Below are 23,083 nucleotides of genomic sequence, written 5' to 3'. Positions count from 1 at the left end.
TACGATTTTTCTTTTTGATGTTGCGTTTTTTAGTGTTTAAATGTTCTGGAATAGGGATGTTACAGTCACGGAAGTGTTCTTGTAGTCTTGCCCATAAAGACCTGATGGTGGAACCTGTGTAGGTGATGTCACAGTCTTTTTGGCAGGGAAATTTATAGACTACATTGTGCTGTTCAAATATTTCTTTTTGTGTGTGAGGTTTGGTGGATTTTAGGAGGTTTGCCAGTTTTTGGCTTGTGGTGAATACCAGTTTGTAGTCAGTATGTTTGAAGATGTATTTATAGGCTTTGTATGTGTTTTGGGTGTATGGTAGTTTGATAATTTTTTGTGTAGGGAAGTTCGTTTTGGTACTTGGGTTGTTTTGGCGGTTTTTTGCCGTCTTGTTTGCGTAGTTAATCAGTTGTGTAGGATAGTTGCGATTTAAGAAGATCTGTGTTAGTTTTTTTATTTCAGCGTTTAGACTATTTTGATTGCTACTACCTCCATTTTCACTCATACCATCCGTATTCTGTTAAAAAATCCGTCATCTTATCACAATTCATAAATGCCTACAAATTTTCAACCAATCAAAATAGTCTAAACGCTGAAATAAAAAACTAACACAGATCTTCTTAAATCGCAACTATCCTACACAACTGATTAACTACGCAAACAAGACGGCAAAAAACCGCCAAAACAACCCAAGTACCAAAACGAACTTCCCTACACAAAAAATTATCAAACTACCATACACCCAAAACACATACAAAGCCTATAAATACATCTTCAAACATACTGACTACAAACTGGTATTCACCACAAGCCAAAAAACTGGCAAACCTCCTAAAATCCACCAAACCTCACACACAAAAAGAAATATTTGAACAGCACAATGTAGTCTATAAATTTCCCTGCCAAAAAGACTGTGACATCACCTACACAGGTTTCCACCATCAGGTCTTTATGGGCAAGACTACAAGAACACTTCCGTGACTGTAACATCCCTTTAAACACTAAAAAACGCAACATCAAAAAGAAAAATCGTATACAAAACACAGGAAAAACGGAAATAGCTAATCACGCCCTTGAACAAAAACACACCCCGCAGATAGACAAGGCCATCATAATAGACAGACAAGACAATGAAACAATGCTCAGAATATCGTAAACAATAGCTATAAAGTGTGACGCGAACTCCATCAACGTACACAGGCCCTACATAATCGCCGAGGTTTGGAAGCTTCACAACATAATATTGAGGTCACAACCCCGACCAATAGGAGACAACACAAACACCTCTAAAACAGAAGCACTCACCCGACCTGACATAGCTTCCACTTTCCCAATGTGTTCAGATGACGACCACGAATAGTCGAAACGGTCCACACCCCGTCAACCACCTTTCCCCTTCCCCCTCCCTATTTTAAAAAAATTAACCCTTTCACTTTTTCCCCACCCTATATAAAAGTATATGTTTCTATATATTACGAAAAAACCCGGGTTTTTCTAACTTATTCTACCAAACTGCCTACCCCCCCCCCCCCGCCACACACACTCTGCAGTTTTCGACATCGCAGACTGAGGAAAAGCCACAACACCCAGAAAAAGGTATGTGCAATTTTCTATTCCTTAGGCTACATATACTTTTTAGTACATCTACACTCATAATGCCCCAAGAATCCATGAGTAAATAGCCAATGACATTTAAACAGGGGTACTCCTAAACTGAAGCAAGCAAAATAGCTGTAATTATAATAATTATTTTTACTGTTTTTTTTTTTTATGATATCTGTATTCTCACTTAGTAAATCTTGACTGAAAAGAGAACAAACTTTATAATGTTATTTTAAAGTACATTCTCTTTGCAATAGATATTTGATTTTTCATTGATTGTTTGAACTCTAATGTTCTGCACATACAGCCATGTGATGGAGATGTGTTGTGACGTATTGTAAATGTATGATATGATGTCACCTTTTCAATAGTTTACATTTCCTTAACATTCTCTATAAGTTATCTGGGCCAATAATTTTTTCACGTGTTGAACTGCTTGTCATATTTTTAGTGTCTGAAACACACCTTAAAAACATTTGAAATGGAGAATGCACACAGTTATCTTCAACAATTTTGGATACAGTTTTAAGCTAAATCTAAATTAAATGCAAATTACATATCAAGTTATGTATGAATGTGTAAAATTTTATGCAATAGTTTTATTTTTACTTATTGTAATATACTTCTCCATAGAGCTAAAGTTTTTCCTTTATGTTTTTTACTCACTTATGCTGAATTTATGCCCCCCCCCTTTTTTTTCTGCCTTGTCTTAATCTTAATCATAAGTATGGCCAGCTTTAATTCTGATTGATGCCAGCTGTATGTCTATGATTTATCCAGTCCCTTACACCCTGCAGTCTGGCAAAATTTATTTGTTTTTCAACTACACCAGCCAAACTGTACTTCCAAGAGTAAGGGATTGAAATGTGGAATAACAGCAATTCAGGTGCTCATAACTTTAATAGAAATTTCTTGTTATCTTTTTTCAACACTTAGGTTAGTTGTGGCAATATCTTACTATAGTTTGCCCACCGTTTGTAGGCCTCTCCTTGGCATTTTGCCAAGAATAGTCGATTCATGCTGAAGGGGAGAAAGAATGAAGGATGTACAAATTGGTCACCAACATGCAAAATCACATGCTTTCTTGTCTGTCGTTGTACTAGCTTGATTTTTGTTGTCGCTTTTTTTTGCATTATTTTTTTATTATTAATTTGTATGATGGATCCAGTACAGTCAACAAGTTCTGTTGTTAAACGTTTCAGTAGCTCTTGCAAAAGAATATTGAATAACGTGCTGACATTCTGCGAAAAAGAATCGTCAGAAGGCCATCTCCTTGTTCCCCTTTCTCAAGTCATAAAACGTGCAAGTGCGGACGTATCATGGACGACTGTTAAAAGAATTCATAGGGAATCAAAAGGTGAAGATAAGCCAAAATTTAAATCTCCTAAAAAAAAAAAAAAAAGCGCTAGAGTAAAGAAAACCATCAAAACCATAACTTTGAATGATTTTGATGCAGACGTTATAAGAACTATTCACGAATTTTACGTGGTCGAGAAAAGAGTGCCAACTGTTCGGAAATTGATTCCTGTGATTAAAGAAAAAATTAATTTTCCTTGGAAAAGAGAAACGTTAAGGAAAATACTTCATGAAATCGGATTTTGTTTTAAAAAGTCCCAGAATAAAAGGAAACTTATCATGGAGCAAAGTGACATTGTTTTATCTAGAACGCAGTATTTGAGAGCAATAAGACGTTTCAGGGAGGGGAAAAGACCGATTGTGTATCTAGATGAAACTTGGATTGATAGTAATTTAACTTATGGAAAATGTTGGCAGTTTAAAGAAGAATGTGGAGTGCAACAAACCGGAAATTCCTCGCGGCGCATAATAATTTTGTGTGCGGGTGGAGAAATGGGTTTTTTACCGAATTCAAACTTACTATACAAAGCTAATTCAACTACTGGAGATTACCATGGGCAAATGAATTCTAATCTTTGAAAAGTGGGCAGAAGAAAAACTGATTCCAAACCTTCCTAAAAATGCTATTGTTATAATTGATAATGCTTCATATCACTCTATTCGATTAAATAAAGTTCCAAATTGGTCTAATAAGAAGCAAGTTCTTATGGATTGGCACTCTGCAAATAACATTTCTCATTCCCCCAGATATAAGAAAAATTGAATTGCTTAATTTGGTCAAAAGAAACTTGCCCACAACTAAAATATTTAAATTCGACACGATGCCCAAAGAGCATAGATTTCTAGTTTTGAGGCTACCACCATATCATTGCGATATTAATGCTATTGAGTATGTTTGGGCAGAAGTGAAAAGTTTCATTCGCCATCGCAATGTAACCGGGGATATTGAGATGTCGAAACTTTTTAAGCTTTCAGAACAGGTGATTGAAGGTATTATTCAAAACTGGGGAAAATATTGCTCTCATGTCACCTCATTAGAAAATATGTATTGGGACAGAGACGGAATTATTGAAGAATTATGCGAACCTTTGGTGATCAGTTTAAGTGAAAGTGATGACGATTCGGACACTGATTCAGATGACGCTGAAGATTAAAAGGATTTGATAATGGTATTTTTTCCAACATTTTTTTTGCATGAGTTTGTTAAAAGAGTCACAACAAGTCATAAATAATTAATCGGTTTAGGATTAAAGTGTCTCAGTTCTCTCAACTGTAAGTTTAGAATATCTAAGTTCATTTGAAAAAATTTCTGTTTTTCTGTATAATTATTTTTATTTTATAGAAAACTTCCTTAAAAATAAACTTAGTTAAATATTTGTTTTATGCTGTACCTTTTTTAATTTTGTTAATACTCTACATACATTTTTCCAACTGTTATACAAGCAAAATAGTTGCACTTCAAAAACAGTAATGTTCGTAAATGAAAAGCTAAATTTTCCGACCTGTAATAATAAACAAACTCATCCCAGAAGACAGATTGATTACCCTATTATTGGAATGGATTCTCCTTTTTCTGACATGCGCAGAAGTGTTCAGGAATCTCTAATCATTGGCCGAACTATAGGCACACAGGTTCATAATTTTTTTTTCCGAGATAGTGAATTGACAAGTATCAGATCAGCATGTTGTTTACAAGTAATTTATTTTAACCAGGAAATACATGTATAGTTAAAGCAACAATTAGTTATAGCTAATTGATTATCATACACTATTATACAATACTGTACACTATTATACTCAGTTAAAACAACTTATTGCATACCTTTTCACAGTTTCATATATCCGTATCACAAGGGTGCCAACTTATCATAGCTATTCACAGATCTTCCTTTACAAATGGTCCTTTGTTTTCAGTGAAAGTTCCTTCAGGATACATGGTTCCTCTGTCTTGATTATGACGTTTCTATTTCTCACTAGGACGTTGTGATAATGCACTTTATTCTTTATGATGGCTTGATGCGAATTACAAGTGACGTCCCCCCTTTTTCCTTCCTTACAGTAGTTGACGGCTTTTTCTATCGGAATAATTTCTGTGGAGACCTGGATTTCATTGGCGAGACTGTTTCTTCAGTTCCTGGCCACAGGTGCCAGTGGTCACTGAGAGCCTGGTAACTTCTTTGCTTCAGAACTTCTTGAACCCTAGGAACACCTGGGTACCCCATTTCCTACTCACCAGGTCACTGAAATATCCTTTTTCATTCTTTGTCTTGCGCAATTTTTGCGCTTATCCTCAGGTGTGCTGTCATCACTTTCCCTCGCCTTTACCGAAGTTTTTGTTCTAGATGATTTTTAACCTTCGCAAGTCTCTATAACTTTTTCCTTCGGGGCTTTCTTTTTGTTCTTTTCTAATCTAGGCAACTTTTCATATATTGTGCCACATGATAAGCTGATGTTTAAGTTGCATCACATGGGTCTGGATGTCAGGGTGGTCAACTGGATTCAGGATCGGCTGTCCAATAGGTATCAGAGAGTTGTGTATGGTGGGGCAGTTTCAAGGAGGCAGAGGATTACAAGTGGAGTCCCACAAGGCTCAGTACTGGGACCTATACTGTTTAACCTTTATATCAATGACATTGTCAGTGGATTGCAAGGGGATAGTCAGTTGCTTGCGGATGATGTGAAGGGTTATTAGTATTATTGCAGATGTAGTAACCCTGCAAGAGGATTTGAATAAGCTAGAGAGGTGGGCAAATGAATGGGGATATCGGTATAATGCAGCAAAATGTAAGGTCTTGAGGTTTGGGACACATTGATGGGACGCTGCATACTCTGTTGGAGGAGCTATACTGGAGGAAGTAGGGGAGACGAGAGATCTGGGGTTAATGATCGCAATATGTCCCCTGAAATTTAGGGGACATATTGCGAAGGTGGTGAATGTAGCTCAGAGAATTGCTGCAATAACGAGGACACTGACAAGCAGACATAAAAGAGTTATCGTTCCATTGTATAAGACTACTGATTCACCACTAATCACTGATCCTCATAACTAACATTGTACAGTGATTTCACCACTGTACAGTGATTTCACCACTGTACAGTGATTTCACCACTGTACAGTGTTAGTTATGAGGATCAGCTGAGGGAATGTGGTCTGCAGAGTTTGATAGATAGAAGAAGGAGAGGTGATATAATTGAGACTTTTAAGCTGTTGAGAGGTGATTACAGGGTTGACACTGGGGAGTTCTTTCACTTGGTTGAACAGCATGAAGGAGTGATGACAATGGGCCATCCCTGGAAGTTACAAAAGGAAACTGTAAGCAAGATGGTGAGGAGTGGTTTCTTTGCATGGAGGGTGGTTGAACCATGGAATGCATTGCCTGATAGAGTGGTGAGAGCGAGAATGGTCAATGAGTTTAAGGAGTGGTATGATAGACTTTTTGTTTTCTAAGATGGATTTCCACAATGTGTCTTGATAGACTTTTGGTTTTCTAGGAAGGACCTCTTGCGATGAGTCCTTTGACTCCATGGAGGCCTGAATAATGATAATGATAAAGAATGTAACAAAGAACAATTCCTTTCCTTTGTGTTGAGCAAAATTGTTTTACATCATCATCAAATTCCTGCCATGTACCCTCAAGGTGTGTACAGGATATGACAGTACTACATGAAAAAATTACATCATTAATAACTTCCTATCTACAATTTTCCTCCAAATCAGTCTCTTACTTGTCAAGACTCCAACATTATCAGATCTTATATTTCTATCGTCTAAGGCACTTTGTACCGTATCAATCCACCTATATTTGGTCTTCCTCTAGGTCGATTAGCAAAACAAGAGAACACTTGTTTTGCTAATCTTTCCTCTCCCATTCTATTTAAGTGACCATACCACCTGAGATTAGCTCTGCTAACGCATTCCTGGATGCTGACAATGTCAAGTTCTTTCCTAATATCCTCGTGTTTAATATGGTATTGCCATTGATGCCATCTGTTCATGCCTCTAATCTTTCTCGGGACTCTCATATCTGTGGTCTCTAGTCTTTGGTCAAGTTTTACTTCTGACCCAGCTCTCAGATCCATAAGTTAAAACTGGTTTGAACACTGTCTTGTATACAGCTAATTTAGTGTTCCGACTAATTTCTTTCTTATTCCATATGAATTTATTCAATTGACTTCCCACCATACCAGCTTTGCTGATTCTGTTGTCTATTTCTATATTTAATTTACCATCTTCAGTAAAAATCGTGCCTAAGTAGCTGAAATGTTTTACTTGTTCCACAGGTTCTCCATTCACAACACAGTTGACATTTTCAATGATTCTGCCTATTTTCATTGTCTTTGTCTTTTTATTGCTGACCTTTATACCATATCTATTACAACAGTTATTCAATTTAGTCAGGGAATCTTGCAGACTTGTAGCGGATTTATTTAGAAGTATAACATCATCTGCATAAACCAAGGAGCTGACATTAACATCTCCAATTTTGATATCAGGTTTAATACCACATTCCTTCATAATGTAATCCATATAGATAATGAATAACAGAGGTGATAATGTACATCCTTGTCTGACACCAGATTTAACATTAAACCATCTTCCTGTACTTCCTTCAATTCTAACTGCTGACTTACAACTCAAATAAAGACTAAGTATTGCTTGATTTAATGCCCCATTGACACCATATAACTATAGCGTATTGAATAGCTTCTCTCTTGGCACCTTGTCATATGCCTTTTCCAAATCGACAAAACTTAAATACAGATCTTTGTTATATTCCCATGCTTTCTCGACTATTTGTCGTAAAGTGAAGATATGATCCTGACAGCCTCTATTTGGCCTGAATCCAGCTTGTTCTTCACCAAGCTTTTCTTCCACAATTCTTCTCAACCGTTTCTCAAGTATACTTGCATAGATCTTGCCAGGAACACTCAATAGGGAAATACCTCTGTAATTTTCACATTCAGTTTTATTTCCCTTTTAATATATGGGTACTATGAGAGCTCTTCTCCAATCATCGGGAATTCGTCCCTCTGTCCAGGCTTTCTGAAATATGCAGTGCAGCCACTGTAAGACTTTTATACCACCATACTTCAGCATTTCTGGTCGAATATCATCTACTCCTGCTGCCTTTCCACATTTCAAGCCTTTGATAGTTTTTTCTACTTCAAGTATGGATATGTATTCCTGACTACATGCCTGGTCAGTGTTTTTTATCACTGTGCTGTTATCACTGATTGTTTCATTTAGCTGTTTTTCAAAGTAATTACTCCATACTTCAAGGATATTTTTTCTCCTGTTTTCATGTCACCTTTATCATCTCTAACTCCTTTTACAGCACTCTTTCCTCCATTCCTAAGCTTCTTCAACAACCTCCAGAATATTTTGCCACCTTCTTGATATTTATTTTCTATATTCTTGCCAAAGTCCTCCCATGACTTTTGTTTAGTTAGTTTTACACACTGTTTAGCTTTCTTACATTTGTCTCTGTATTCTGTAAGAGTAAAAGCTGACTTATTTGCTAGGAACTTTTGATATGCTTTCTTCTTTTCCTTCACTGCCTCTTTAACTTCCTGTGTCCACCAGGGAGTTCTGAATTTTTTATCCTTGCACACAACCTCACCACATGCCTCTCTGGCAGAATCAATCAATGTTTTCTTCAGAGTTTGCCACTGAATCTCCAAGGTTTGATTCCTGTTCTCAAACTCTTTCATTTTCTTTTCAATAATCTTTCTATATTTTAGTCTACAGTTCACATCTGAGAGCTGCTCAACTTTTATTCGCTTTAAAACTTTCTTACATGTTATTCTTTTCAATATGAAATTCAATTTTATCTTGCTCAAGACTAAATAGTGATCACTTCCAATTTCAAATCCTCTGTACACTCTGGTGTCCTGCACCAGGGAGAAAACATCACTATCAACAATAACATAGTCAATGAGACTTTTCTTATTCCTAGCCTCTTCTCTCCATGTGAATTTGTGCACATTTTTATGTTGGAACATGGTGTTAGTAATAACCAGTCCATGTCCTGAGCCGAAATCCAACATATATTTGCCATTATTATTAGCTTTGCTCTTTTCTCCAAATTTTCCCAAAATATTTTTGTATGTCTCACAATCATTTCCTACTCTGCTATTTAGATCCCCAACAAGGACCAACTTTTCCTTTTTCATTGTGTCAGTTGCTTTTTCTAAAGCTTCAAAAAATTCCTCCACTTCTACTTTAGTAGAACCTTCTGTGGGACCATAGGCACAAATAAGTCTCATTGTCCAGTTCCCCATTCTCATATTTGCCCACATTACTCTACTTGAGACTGACTGCCATTCAAGAAGATTAGCCTCTTATTTTGTGTTGAATACTATGGCTACTCCTTCTTTTCCTTGATTGTCATTGCCTGAATATAACATTTTGTATTTATTGCTCAGAAAGATCTCACCAGTTTTGGTCTTTTTTGTTTCAGTCACCCCTATTATGTCGATCTGGTACTTATCTAATTCCTCAGCTAGCTCAATTTCTTTGCCATTCAGGCTTCTTACATTGATAGTACCAATCTTTAAATCTGGTGATGTTGAGTTGGGGTTTGTTTTCAGATTTGTTCCAGTAGCTGACTTTTCGCTGTATACCCTGGTTCCCTGGCGAAAACAATGGGGGCCTTGTTTAACCGGGCGACGCCCCAGCCGGCATGGAATTTTGTCATATTGTACCATCATTTTTTTATTTTGATTTAACCAATAAGAATACAATTTGGTCGGTTAAATCCCAAATTGCGAGCCCAACCTCATTCGTTCAGTATCAAAGTAGATACCCAACAGGGTGTACCACGAGAAGGTGAGGATTGGACATTAGGTCAGAAGCCCTGGTCGGTTCTCCGCATTCCTTTAAAGGCTATGTGGAGGTCTCCTGTCAGTTATACAGCTTTGACCCTTAAGCACCCCAATTGTTTTACAAGTAATATTAATTCATACATACATATATTATGCAATACAACTAATTTTTCATCTATACTTTACATCAACTTTACATTATATCTTGTGTATTATTCTGACTTAAGACCCTTGTAAAACCGAGCATGATAGGTTATTCTATAATTTATCATGAGAGATTTTACAAATGATTAGCGTGTAATTAGACATTAGTGTATTATAGGTGCAGACAAATTGTTTTTATCGTAATTGTAAAGTTAGAGCTACAGATAAAATTAATTAATTAATTTGAATATTGTTGCATGTGCAGATTTTAAAGTTACTAACCTTTAAATGATATTTAATATAACAATAATTGATTAACAGGTGGAATAGCCCTCATGTACAAGGTTACATACAACAATGGTGTTCATCATTGTTAGTTTTATGTTCACCTTCTGCTTACCAGCCTTTATAAATAATAGCAAAATGGAATGCTAACCATCATTTATAAAGCCCGGTAAGTAGAAGGTGAACATGAAACTAACAATGATGAACGCCATTTTTGTATGTAACCTTGTACACGAGAGCTATTCCACCTGTTGTATATTGGTGCTGTGAATATGCAGATAATTGAAGGGAAAAAAAATTATTGTTTTTGTTAATTATTGGCATTTAATATTAATTAAATGAGGTTAAGGGACTAGCTAGTTTCATAGATAATTAGTATTGTTGAACATAGTGTTTGGTTTATAATATAATAAAATAATGAAAATAGTAAAATGAGCTAATAAATAAACTCAAGCCAGTTTTTTCAAAGTGAGGAGAGGAGGAAAGGTAGAGAATATGTTTTTATCATCAGCTGTTTCATCATATAACATTATTCTTTCTTTTAAGGTTACATGGTGATCAGCATTCATATTTATAAATTTAGGGACACAAAAACACGTGTTGAAAAGATTATTTTATTAATTATTAATAAAATACTATTTGATGTTTCGACCTCTGTATCGAGGTCATCAGAAGGATACAAGTGTATAAGGGACAAGCTACATGCTATAGCCCTGTATACCTGTGAACTAAATCTACTTAGTTAATTAATCCTTTTTCCTAGCCTGACCTCTAGTGATAAAAAAAAATAATAAATAAATAAAATAAAATAAATAAATAAAAATAAAAATAAAATACATTAAAAAAATATAAAATATATATATATTAAAAAAAATACAACTACAATAAACTGCTAAAGTCCTCATGTATTAATATTCTTTTGGATTTGTACAGTTCTGATTGTTATAATATGATTTCCTTCAGTTGCTGTTGAATGTTACAAACACTTCACCAGGTTGGCTTCTTGTAGTGGGATTTTTCTTCGGCCTGTTTAGGTTGTTATACAGGTTGGAAATGGGTCCTCCACATTCTTGGAATGGTTAGGCCATCATTTTTGTTGAGATTTGGGTTATGTTTGAGCATTTCACATGACTCTTTAAATTTCCTCTCAAACCAGGTTTTGGTGCAGTGTAGGGACTTGGTATTTTTGCAATCAATTCTGTGGTATGTTTGGAGTGTGTGGTCAGAAAGCCCAGTTTTTCCAAAATAGAGGGATTTAATGTGTCGTTTGTGTTCGTCTTGTCTAATTGGGATAGTTCGCCCTGTTTTCCCTATGTATGGTATGTTATATGTGCATTGTATTTTGTATACTCCTGAGTGGGTTAGGTGTGGAAGAGGATCTTTAGAAGAACTGAGTAGGTGTCTTAACTTATTTGGGGGTTTAAAGGTGGTTTTAATGTTGTATTTGCGTAGTGTTCTATCTATTTTTTCAAAAATGCCCCTAACATAAGGAATGGCAATGGCATTCCTGAAATCTTTTTTGTTCTTACTGGTATCTTTGTGGAGGATCTTGTGAATAGTTTTTTTAATGTATCCATTTTTTATAAATGTTTGGTTGATGATCTTAGAGCTTGTTCATTAGAACAAATAGTTTGAGCTCTGTGTTTAAGGGTGCTTATGACACCTAGTTTTTGTGTTGGGTGGTGGTAAGAATTTTTGTGTATGTATTGGCCTGTGTGTGATAGTGAATATGTGGCTAAGTTTCTGCTGATAATTGTAAGTAAGAACAGTGCTTTGGGGGATGGTATTCCTCTTTGAATGCACTTTTGTAGCATAATGTTTAGTTGGTGCATAGTAGGAATAGGATAATTTGATAAATCTGAATTAACTTCTGTTCTAAATAACTTCTATTCTCTGAATATAAATCTGTTAGCTAAACAGTTAATATACTTTGCTCTACAGCAATAGACTGTAATTTTGTGTTCCATTGTGGGTTTGGATGGATGGATTGATGTTTGTGTTTTTGGATGGCAGATGATTTTTATAGCCCATTATAACACCACTTCCATGCTTGTTGGAGGTATGAAATGACTTCTTCTGCATTTTGTTTCTAGACTCCATGCCTGAGTGGCCTAGTCATGAAGTTAATTTTCATATGCAAACTTTTGTCTGCTTCTGCTGAGATGAAGGATTAAATGAAACATATTTCTTGTCAGGTATAATTTACTTTCCAACAAAGTGAAAAAACTTGCTAGTACAGTAATTCAGAGTTCAGACCATTCCTATCCTAGATGGATTTAAGTCTCCTAACAGGACTGTTTCCTGTTAGGAGACTTAAATAACAATTATAACTTGAAGTAAAGAAATATGACCTTTGTCACTGTTTTATTATTATTAAATTTTATTCTTTTGTTTTTCAGAAAGCTAATCTTGGTACTGTTGCAGGAGTTTACCTTCCATGTATTCAAAATATATTTGGTGTCATCTTCTTCATTCGCTTGATTTGGATCATTGGTACCGCTGGCATTCCATTAGCATTTTTAATAGTGTTTCTTTCTTGCTGTGTAGTAAGTATTATATTTGATCTTCATGTAAATAATATACTTGTTGCATAATATTAAATTTGATTGATATGAAAATAATGTATTTACCTTATTGTATAGTAAATATGACATTTGAGCTATATGAAAATAATATAACTTAACCCAGCTTATCTGTATGTAAATGACTTTTAAATTATTTCAGACATGTTAGGGAAGAGAGGCTATTGATGATAGCAGCAGATTTAAGTTCACACAAGGTGGAATGTAAGGGGAGAAAATAGTGGCAATGGTTTTGAGACAGCATGGTGTGAGATAAATTAATGGAAAGAGAGATTTCGTTGGATATTGCTATAGGCCAGGGACTGTGGAGGCTGGTGACAAAGAAATATATAGGCAATTTGGATTAGTTAACAAGAAAGAGAAGGGTGATCATTAAGGTTATGGTTATAAAGATTTGAATGGAGCATCAAAGAGTAAGGAAAATGAATTTCTTCTTGAGAGACAGCTATCTTACACAGAGTGCAACAAATGGCACATGAAGATCTGAAGTCTTTAATCTGATCATTTCATCAGATGATGTAATTGAGTGTGGTTTTGCTCTTCCCTTCAGTTGGTTGAGGGTGATCATGAAGTGATCACCTGAGTTGTCGCTAGCCATATGAAGACTTCTATGAGGAAAAGATTATTGTGGAACTACAAGGCAATATGAAAGCTTATGCTTAGACATTGATTATCACTCGTGTTGATATTTAGTGTGATACATAAACACTAGAGATAATAATTAACTAAATTTATTTAGCCAATTAGATTATTAAGTCAATATTTCACCTTGATCTTGTCATGAAGGCATCTTGATATGTACATAGAGAAATATACTAAGCGTATGCGTGCAGACACACTAACAGGAAGATAAACACACTGAAAGGCAGGATCCTACAATCCTAACTGGCACCCTCTCTGAGTGTGGTAATGGAGTCTTGTGAAGGTCTCAATATGATGGGTTCCCAGATATTTTGGTAAATTCAGCTGCCTTACCTTCCCAAAAATTTGGGAGACTATCGTGTTGAGACCTTCATGAAGGTCCCACAGCCATAGAGGGCACAGTTAGGACTATAGAACTAGTATTTCACATTCATTGTGTTTACCTTCTTTTTGGTGTGCGTGCATGCATGCATGTGCTTAATATTTCTTTGTGCCTTGATGACAAGGTTGAAATAGTGAAATGTTGGCTTAATAATCTAATTAGCTAAATAAATTTATTTAGTTAATTATTATTAATAGATGTGTTTTCTCCACTAAACATCAACAAGAGCAGAAAAGTTTAAGAAACAGCTGGGGAGAGCTATAACATGGAATGAGAGGTTAAATGAAAAGGAGATAATGCTGCTTGGGCATTGACCAAGAGATATTTAACAGCATCAGTATGTGAATATATTCCAAAGGTCGGAAAAACTGTGAATAAGGTAGGTGTCAGATGGATGAATAAAGGGATTATGCATGAAATCCGGGAGACTGCACTGTAGAGGCCGCAGAAGATAAATAATGGTTGTAATCAGTTGCATGAAAAGTATAAAGGGCAGGACAGGAAAGTGACTCAGTAAAAAAGCAAAAGTGTATTATGAGCAGAAATTAGTAAATCGTGTCAGGAAAAATCCTAGTTATTTTGATATGTGGCAAGTAGAAAAAAAAAAAATGGCTATGTTAAAGATGTTAGTGGATGTAAATTTCTAACTGTAGCAGAAGACATAGTCAAGGTATTCAGTGTGCAATTCTTCATGGTATATCATACTCATAAATATGGCATCATGAGAAGCTTGAGCATGGAAGGAAGAGAGAAAGATAGTGCATGAACAGGAGGTATATGAGGAATTAAGTAAACTTCATGTCAACAAGGAAGTAGTACTCGTTGACATATCACCATGTATCTTAAGGAAATGTTCCAGGAAATTAACAGCTTCCTCTTTGTGCTTGTTAAACAAATCTCTCAGCCACACAAAGCCTCAAGGGAGTTGAAAGATGGTAAAAGCCCATTTTGCATGTTTTAAATATCCTTAGCTGCAATAATTCATTTTGAAATTACTGGAACAAAAACTACTTGAAACTGGAATGCAAATATATAATATACTGACTAAAATTAATCTGTCATGTTGTACCATCATTTTTTATTTTGGTGCCAATAAGAATGCAGTTTGATTGGCTAAATCTTAAATTGCCAGCCCATCCTTGTTCATTCAGTATCCAGGTGGATACCTAACATGGTGCACCATGAGAAGGTGAGGATTGGACATTAGGTCAGAAGCCCTGATCGGTTCTCCACATTCCTTTAAAGGCTATGTGGAGGTCTCCTCTCAGTTATATAGCTTTAACCCTTAAGCAACACTTTAGCAAAACAAGTGTTCTCTGCCAGGTTGATAGGAAAAAGACACAGACAAAGACCAAGATATAGGTGGATTGATACAGTAAAAAGTGCCTTAGAAGATAGAAATATAAGATCTGATAATGTCGGAGGCTTGACAGGTAATAGACTGATTTGGAGGAAAATTGTAGATAGGAAGTTAGTAATGATGTAATTTTTCATGTGATACTATCATATCCAAATCAGGAATTGATATATACCCTAAAGGGTATATATATCAGGAATTTGATGATGATGACTAAAATTAATTATTTATAAGCCACTATTTCACCACCAAAAGCTAGCATTATCAAAGGTACTTTAACATTACAGTCATTGAAGACAGGAAATGAAATAACTTCACAAACAAGGAATCTCACTGCAGGTCTCAGTGTTAACAATATGATAGTCTTCCAGATTTTTGGAAGGTAAGGCAGTCAAATTTTTACCAAAAATCTGGAAACCCATCATATTGAGACCTTCAGCAAGGGTCCATCACCACATTCATAGAGAGTGCTAGTTAGGATACTGCCTTTTAGTCTGTGTTTGCCTTCCTGTTAGTGTGCCTGCATGCACTTCCTTAGAATATTTCTTTGTGGACAGGGATATGAAATTTTTGGAATCGCACTTCACAAGTTGTGAAGTCATTGTATCTGATTATGGCAATAATGAGGAGAATCTTAACATACAGAAATAAAGAGCTAATGGTTTCACTGCATAAGACCTTGATCAGGTCTGATGATATGGATTATTTTGTGCACATTTCGTCGCCTTGTTTTTATGGTGATGAAGATATATTAAAAAGGATTCAGAGAAGATTGACTAAGGCATTATCTGATCTTTGGAATATGGGGGATGAAGACATTAAGGGAATGCAATTTGCAAAGCCTTGTGAATAGGAAGAGGAGAAGGAATACTATTGAGGCACATGAGTTGGTAATGGATTGTTGCATTAATGTGAAAGAATTTTTTTCTTAAATTGTAGACAGAGGTAAATGAAGAAAAGAGGCTATCCCCCAGAAACTCTATCAAGGGGGTGTAAGCAAGTAAACGAGCAGGTTCTTTGCATGGAAAGTGCTTAGTGAATGGAATGCATTGCGTGAGAGTATGATGAATGCAGTCATGTTGCATGACTTTAGAGCACTGTTCCTGTTATCAGTTTGTAACTCTATCATTGTTATTTGTGAATTCATATGTGACAGAAAGAATAGTCTAGGGCATGGTTGTATATAATGAGAATCATAATAACAGAAAATTGAAAATACATATGGTGGCGCAAAAGTAATGCGTATTTTTGTTCAATTCAAATGTGGCAGAAAATTTTATGTAACTGAGTGGACAGCAGTAGTCTCTAGTTCCACCATAATGAGTGGTGCTGTGATTTTTCCCATCCTGCATATAGCTTGGATCTGGTAATGTCTGATTACCACTTTGTCCCTCTGAAGAATGCACACTGAGAAAGCAGTTTTGCAGAGATGAAACAGGTTGTTTGTAAAGAGCTCCAATGTCAGAGCAAAGACTTATATCTTATAAGCTAATCAGTCTATTCAACAAAATGACAAGAATACATGCAAAGATGAGAATTAATCCATATAACAGCCATTGTTTAATTATATTTTCTGACAGAGAGAGAGAGAGAGAGAGAAGGGAAAAACGAGCCATTACTTTGCAATGCCTTGTTGCATCGCTATCATATCAATACTACAGCAGAAACAGCTGAATCAGAAACTTGGCTCTTGAAACCAAACATTTTTCATGTAACTTCCTGCAAACAGAGTAATCGTTTGCAGGAAGTTACATGATGAATATCTGCTACTGAAAGACTTCACATACTTTCCTACTATAAAGAAAGTCGAAGTTATAACCTGTTAGTAACAAACCGACGATTTTGTCTTTTCAGCTAGTTTCAGTTCTCCATTTTGACAAAATTAATTTCATTGGTACTTAACTCCTCCATTCTGTACATCGCCTTTTTCTAATATATTTGCATGATTGTTATTCTCTGCCTGCATATAAGTATTATAACACTCAAGTGAACTTCCCTTAGTTGTCACTGACATAAATACAAAAATAAGAGAGTATATTTTCCATTAATAAAAACTTCATTTATTTTCAGCATAAATATATGTATACCTAGATATGGTTTGAAGAGTAACTATGGAATTCGTTTATCGTGTGTGCAGCTTAAATGTGGATAAAAAACCAAGTATGCACACACATGTACAAACATATACTTTGACAAAGGCTGTACAAATGTTAAAATTCAGATGAGATTAAGTTTTTAATCATGCAAAAGTTCATCAAATTCCTGATATGTACCTTCAAGATGTGTACTGGATGCTATAATAGTACTATGTGATGAAGTTTACATTATTATTGACCTACTATTAACAATATTCCTCAAAATTAATCTATCTGTCAGAGCTTCAGTGTTGTCAGATCCTATACCTTAAACATCTTTTGACTTCTTTAACCTCTTCTCCACCTGCAGCACTGATGTAGTGTAGTTTTGAACCTTTCATGCATGTGTTTAATATGTATATAATACATATAATCTATGTGTAAACATGATGGCCTATGTATAAAGCTTCAGAAACAGCTTTCTTAAGGTGACCATTAAGTCTGGGATTATGATATTCATAATCATCATTATTATTATTAAGAAGTGGGAAGCCAATTTGAATTGTGAACATTATAGGACCAAGAAAGAATCTTTATTTTTTGGGTGTTTGTACTGCTGAAAATGATATCAGAGTAATCAGACTTTACAAGTTAATAAAGTCGGCAAATAAACAAATGTATCATAGCAAGTAAATTTTGAGCCAAAGCAGATCATGAAGAGGAGATTCTAAATTTTGTTTTCTTTAACATAGAATTTCAGATCTTACAAATGCATATATGTCCAATTCTTTCCATCAAAAGGGTGATAAGGTGTAGTTTTGATAGTTGAAGCACAGTAACTATTGAAGCTGCATGTTGAATTTCTGTGAAATATAACAACCTTGGATTTAGGTGCCCCTTAATTGGTGATACTCATCATTTGTTTGTGTTAAGCATAATGTTGGTGAAATATTATTGTTATTATTATTATTTGACACCTCCAGGGAGTCTAAAGACTCATCGAGAGAGAGTGTGACAACAGCATCAAACGATTGGTCCCCTTCCACCTACTAACCGCGCTCAAACTTACTTAACTGAGCCATTAGTAGCAGAGGCTCTACCAATCGACCAACCTTTGCCGGCCAAAAAATACCTCTACAATATTTGTAGAGGTATTTTTTGTATGAATATTTGTTTTACATATTTGGTATTCTATTTTTGTTTTTTATGATTTTCTCTAGTTTATTTTTTTTCTGAACAATTGCATTACTGTAATTATTTATGGTGTGTTTCATAGGGATGGAAAAAAATTGTAACATCCTACAAATCAGATCCAGTTTCCAGTCCATTCAAGATCTCAGCTGTACTCTAAGAACACAGCTTGGACAACTGAAAGATTAAGGGACAACAGGATTATTCACTAGCTGGTAGGAAACACCTTGATACAATACCATCATATCAGGGTGTTTCCTGAGCAGCTAGTGAATTTATCCATGTACTGATGTGTTTATTAGTATCAGACCCCTTTCCAGTAACTTAAGGATGAAAACAAAGATAGTCTAGCTCCAATATTTTTTTAATGAAACTAGACTCTCTCCTTGTAATATATTATTCAATCACTTCCACAGATATTTAATACACTCTAATAAACACATCAGTGCAGATTGTAGAATACGTGGATAATAACATCATATGAAGAACCATATGGAGCATTGCACTGAATGGATGTGAAACCTGGATTCTAGACAGAGAAGACATAAGAAGATTGGAGGCTTTTGAAATGTGGTGCTGGCGTCACATGAACAGAATAAAATGGACAGAGAAAAAATCAAATGAACAAATCCTGAGAGAGATTAGTGAGACAAGAAGTCTAATTAGATCAAAGTCCAATTAGGTGGTATGGACATATACTTCGACATGATGGACTTGTGAAAAGAATAACTGAAGGCAAAATGGCAGGGAAAAGAAGAAGAGGCAGACCAAGGAAAAGCTTTACTGACCAAGTCAGTAAAGTTAATTCATTTTGTGTTTCATCATGTGCTTCTGAGGTTTTACGTTGTTGATCTTGTTAATAATTGGATTTTTATATAGAGAATATTCATAGATATTATCTTAATATTAATCCTACCATAGAGATGATCTCTGTTTCTAACAATTATTTTTTTTATTCTGAGTGTACCTATATGTTATTATATGCACAAGGGTTCACTCCAATTGGTGCAATGATTTTTACTCTTTCTTTCAGAATCCAAATAATCACTGACTCAAGACCAAAATACAAAATAAACACATTTAATATAACAAAAACAATATATATACACTTCAAACAAATATTACATAACTAACTACAAAATTAATTGGATCCAAGGCCTTTTTTAAAATAAACTTACACTTAAGACTAGACTAAACACTTTGCACAATCACAAAATATTCATAGCCAGTTTCTTTCTCTGTCAAGGCCCTTTTCCGAAGATATATGACTCTATTCTTCATTTTTACAGGATCCTTTCTCATCATTTATGTAACACACATTAATTCTTCCTGACTTAATTCTGTCTCTTTTCTTCATTAGAAATAATAGTCAGATCCGACGTCCTTAATACAGATGAAACTTCTTAATCAGAGTTTTCCCGAACATTCCTTTAGAACATAAATAGCAAATTCTTTTATTCACTAATACTCATTTATAGTCTTAACTCTTCCATTTAAAAAAAAAAAACTTGCAGTTCTACGATTCCCTTTTTGGAATCTACTATAAATCTTTCAATTAGCGTTTCCTCCAATATTCCGTTTAAAACGCATATAGCAATATTTTCTTTTATTTATCCACATACTTATTCCACATTAAAACTTAATAGTTCCACGATTCCTTTTTTGGAATATACTATTAATTTTCTTCCGACTGTCACATAAAAAAACTTAAGTTCCTCCGAACCTAAATATCTGCTGGCCTGTGTTCTCAATTCCTTCCGAACGCTCTCTTGTTTAATCTCCCGTTGCTTCTCATTGAAGCAACGGAACCGAAATTGTCAGCTGTCAATCACACATCAAACTTCTTGGCGAGCATGCGCACTCCATGAAACTGGTAAGCAAGAAGTTAGGTATAAATAATGGCTGACACGTTGTCTCCGTTAGCAACAAGAGAGAATGTCTTCATAAAAACACAAAACTTAATATTTTAAATTACAATAAAATTCCTGTAAGTAATACAAATATCAAATCTGGTAAATACATCAATATTTTGACTTCTTTACATATCACTTTTAACAAAACAATTTCCATAACGGGCACATCGCAAGTGCCGATAATGCGTGTTATGAAACTAAAACTAATAAACATTTTAGCATAAATAAATCGTAAAAATATTCAGAATTTTAATTATATTTTATGTTTTATCATGTGCTTCTGAGTTTTTATATTGTTGATCTTATTAGTCTTACTATCTTATCCAATACTACAGCATTAGCAGAGAAAAATATATCATAATCTCATATACTTTTCTCCATTAATGCTATCGTATGCTTGATAAATCAACACAAATCTGATGAATATTTATATGAAATTCCCAAAATTACTCTAATAATTATTAGAGTAATTTTGAGGAATTAGAGGGAATTTATTAGAGACATAATAGAAGCATTTAAGTTATTAAAGGGGAGTTTTATAGGATTGACACTGAAGATTTTCAGTACATGACAAGGGAGAGAAAAAGAGTTCACAAGTAGAAGTGTATATATAAGAGTGGGATTAGAAAGTGGGTCAGGGCTAGGTTTTTTCCTTAAAGAGTGGAATGAGTTGCCAGAAGTGGTTGTGGGTGCTTTATCAGTCAAATTCCTAACATACCCTCAAGGGGTGTACAGGAAATTATGATAGTACTACATGGAGAACTTACATCATTACTAACTTCCCCTCAACAATTTTCCTTCAAATCAATCTGTTATCTGTCAAAACTCCAACATTATCAGATTGTATATTTTTTGTCTTCTAAGGCACTTTTTACTGTATAAATCCACCTATATTTTGACCTTCCTTTGGCTCTTTTTTTCCTGCCAATCTGGCAGAGAATACTTGTTTTACAAATCTTTCCTCTCCCATTGTGTTTAAGTGACCATTCCACCTGAGATTAGCTCTACTAACACATTCGTGGATGCTAACAGTGTTAAGTTCTTTCCTAATATCCTCATTTTTAATATAATATTTCCATTGATACTATCTGTTTCATGCCCCTAATTTTTATCAGGATTCTCATATCTTTGGCCAAGTGTTTTATTTCTAACCCAGTTCTGAGATCAATAAGTTACATTTGGTTTGAACACTGTCTAATTGTATACAGCTAATTTAGTGTTTTAACTAATTTCTCTTCTATTCCATATAAATTTATTTAGTTGGCTTCCTACCATACCAGCTTTGTTGATTCTGTTGTCTATTTCCATATTTAATTCACCGTCTTCACTAAAAATTGTGCATAAGTAGCTGAAATGTTTTACCTTCTATAGGTTTTCCATTCACAATGCACTTACAAGATTTTCAATGCTTCTACCTATTTGCATTGTCTTTGTCTTGTTATTGCTGATTTCATACCAAATTTAGTACAACAGTTATTTAATTAAATTAAATAAGTTAAATATTTATTTATTAATAAATATTATATTTGTTAATATTAATAATTAATGATATTATTAATTAAAGTCTGCAATATTCAGAGAATATTGCAGACTTTAAAAGTATAACATCATCTGCATAAAGTAAAGAGCTGATATTAACACCAATTTTGATATTAGGTTTAATACTGCTTTTCTTCATAATGTGATCCATATAGATAACAAATAACAGAGGGAATAATGTACATCCTTGTCTGACATCAGATTTAACATTAAACCATCTTCCTGTACTTCTTTCAATTCTAACTGCTGACTTACAATTGAAATAAAGATTAAGTATATTGCTTGATATAATGCTTTATTGACACCATATAACTGTAGTGTTTTGAATAGCTTTTCTATTGACACCTAGCTATATGCCTTTTGCAGGTCTTCTTCTTTTGCTATGCCTTATCCCGTGTTAAACAGGGCCGGCGTTCCCATCTTTAATCTTCTTTTTCCAGATTCTCTGGTCCAGGGCATCTTCCTGACTCCATCCTTTCTCCCTAAGATCCTCTGCCACCTTATCCCTCCATCTGAGTTTGGACTTCAAACTTGGACTTTCACTCCTTCCCTCCACCTCCATACGCTCCACTCGTTTACCAACATTCTCCTCACTCCTTCTCTCTACAGGTCTACAAAACTTAAATAAGATCTTTGTTATATTCCCATGATTTCTAGACTATTTGTTGTAAGGTAAAATGATCCTGACACCCTCTATTTCACCTGAATCCAGCTTGTTCTTCACCAAGCTTACCTTCCGCAGTCCTTCTCAACAGTTTCTCAAATGTACTTGCATAAATTGTATCATGAACACTCAGTAGGGAAATACCTCTTTATTCTCACATTCAGTTTTATTTCCCTTTTTATATATTGGTACTATGAGAACTCTACTCCAATCATCTGAAATTTGTCCCTCTCTCCAGGCGTTCTGAACTATGCAGTGCAGCCACTGTAAGACTTTTATACCTCCATTCGACCAGAAATGCTCTCATTGAGCATTTCTGGTCGAATATCATCTACTCCAGTTGCCTTTCCACATTTCAGACTTTTGATGGCTTTTTTTCTACTTCAAGTATGAATATGTATTTCTGATTTCATGCCTCTTGAGTGTTTTTTACCACTGTACTGTCATCACTGCTTGTTTCATTTAGCAATTTTTAGAAGTAAGTACTCCACACTCAAGGATATCTTTTTCTCCAATTTTTATGTCAACTTTACCA

The 23,083-nt window shown here is 34.9% G+C and overlaps 1 protein-coding gene across 1 annotated transcript in view; it reads left to right on the top strand.

Annotated features, from left to right (window-relative positions):
* Positions 1 to 23,083, top strand: part of LOC150103500 (solute carrier family 12 member 4-like) — a 336,194-nt gene that overhangs the window by 41,695 nt on the left and 271,416 nt on the right. The window contains exon 4 of the mRNA XM_090397527.1: positions 12,603 to 12,749. Within this exon, the coding sequence (XP_090253653.1) occupies positions 12,603 to 12,749 (147 nt within the window). The remainder of the gene's footprint in view (positions 1 to 12,602; positions 12,750 to 23,083) is intronic.

This window comes from Typopeltis vanoorti, chromosome 9 (genome assembly GCF_054136105.1).
Source record: "Typopeltis vanoorti isolate ZY-2024b chromosome 9, IOZ_Tvanoo_1.0, whole genome shotgun sequence".
In the NCBI taxonomy this organism is placed as follows: Eukaryota; Metazoa; Arthropoda; class Arachnida; order Uropygi; family Thelyphonidae; genus Typopeltis; species Typopeltis vanoorti.
The sequence above is the reverse complement of the archived record's forward strand: the minus strand, read 5'-3'. Positions and strand labels throughout refer to the sequence as shown.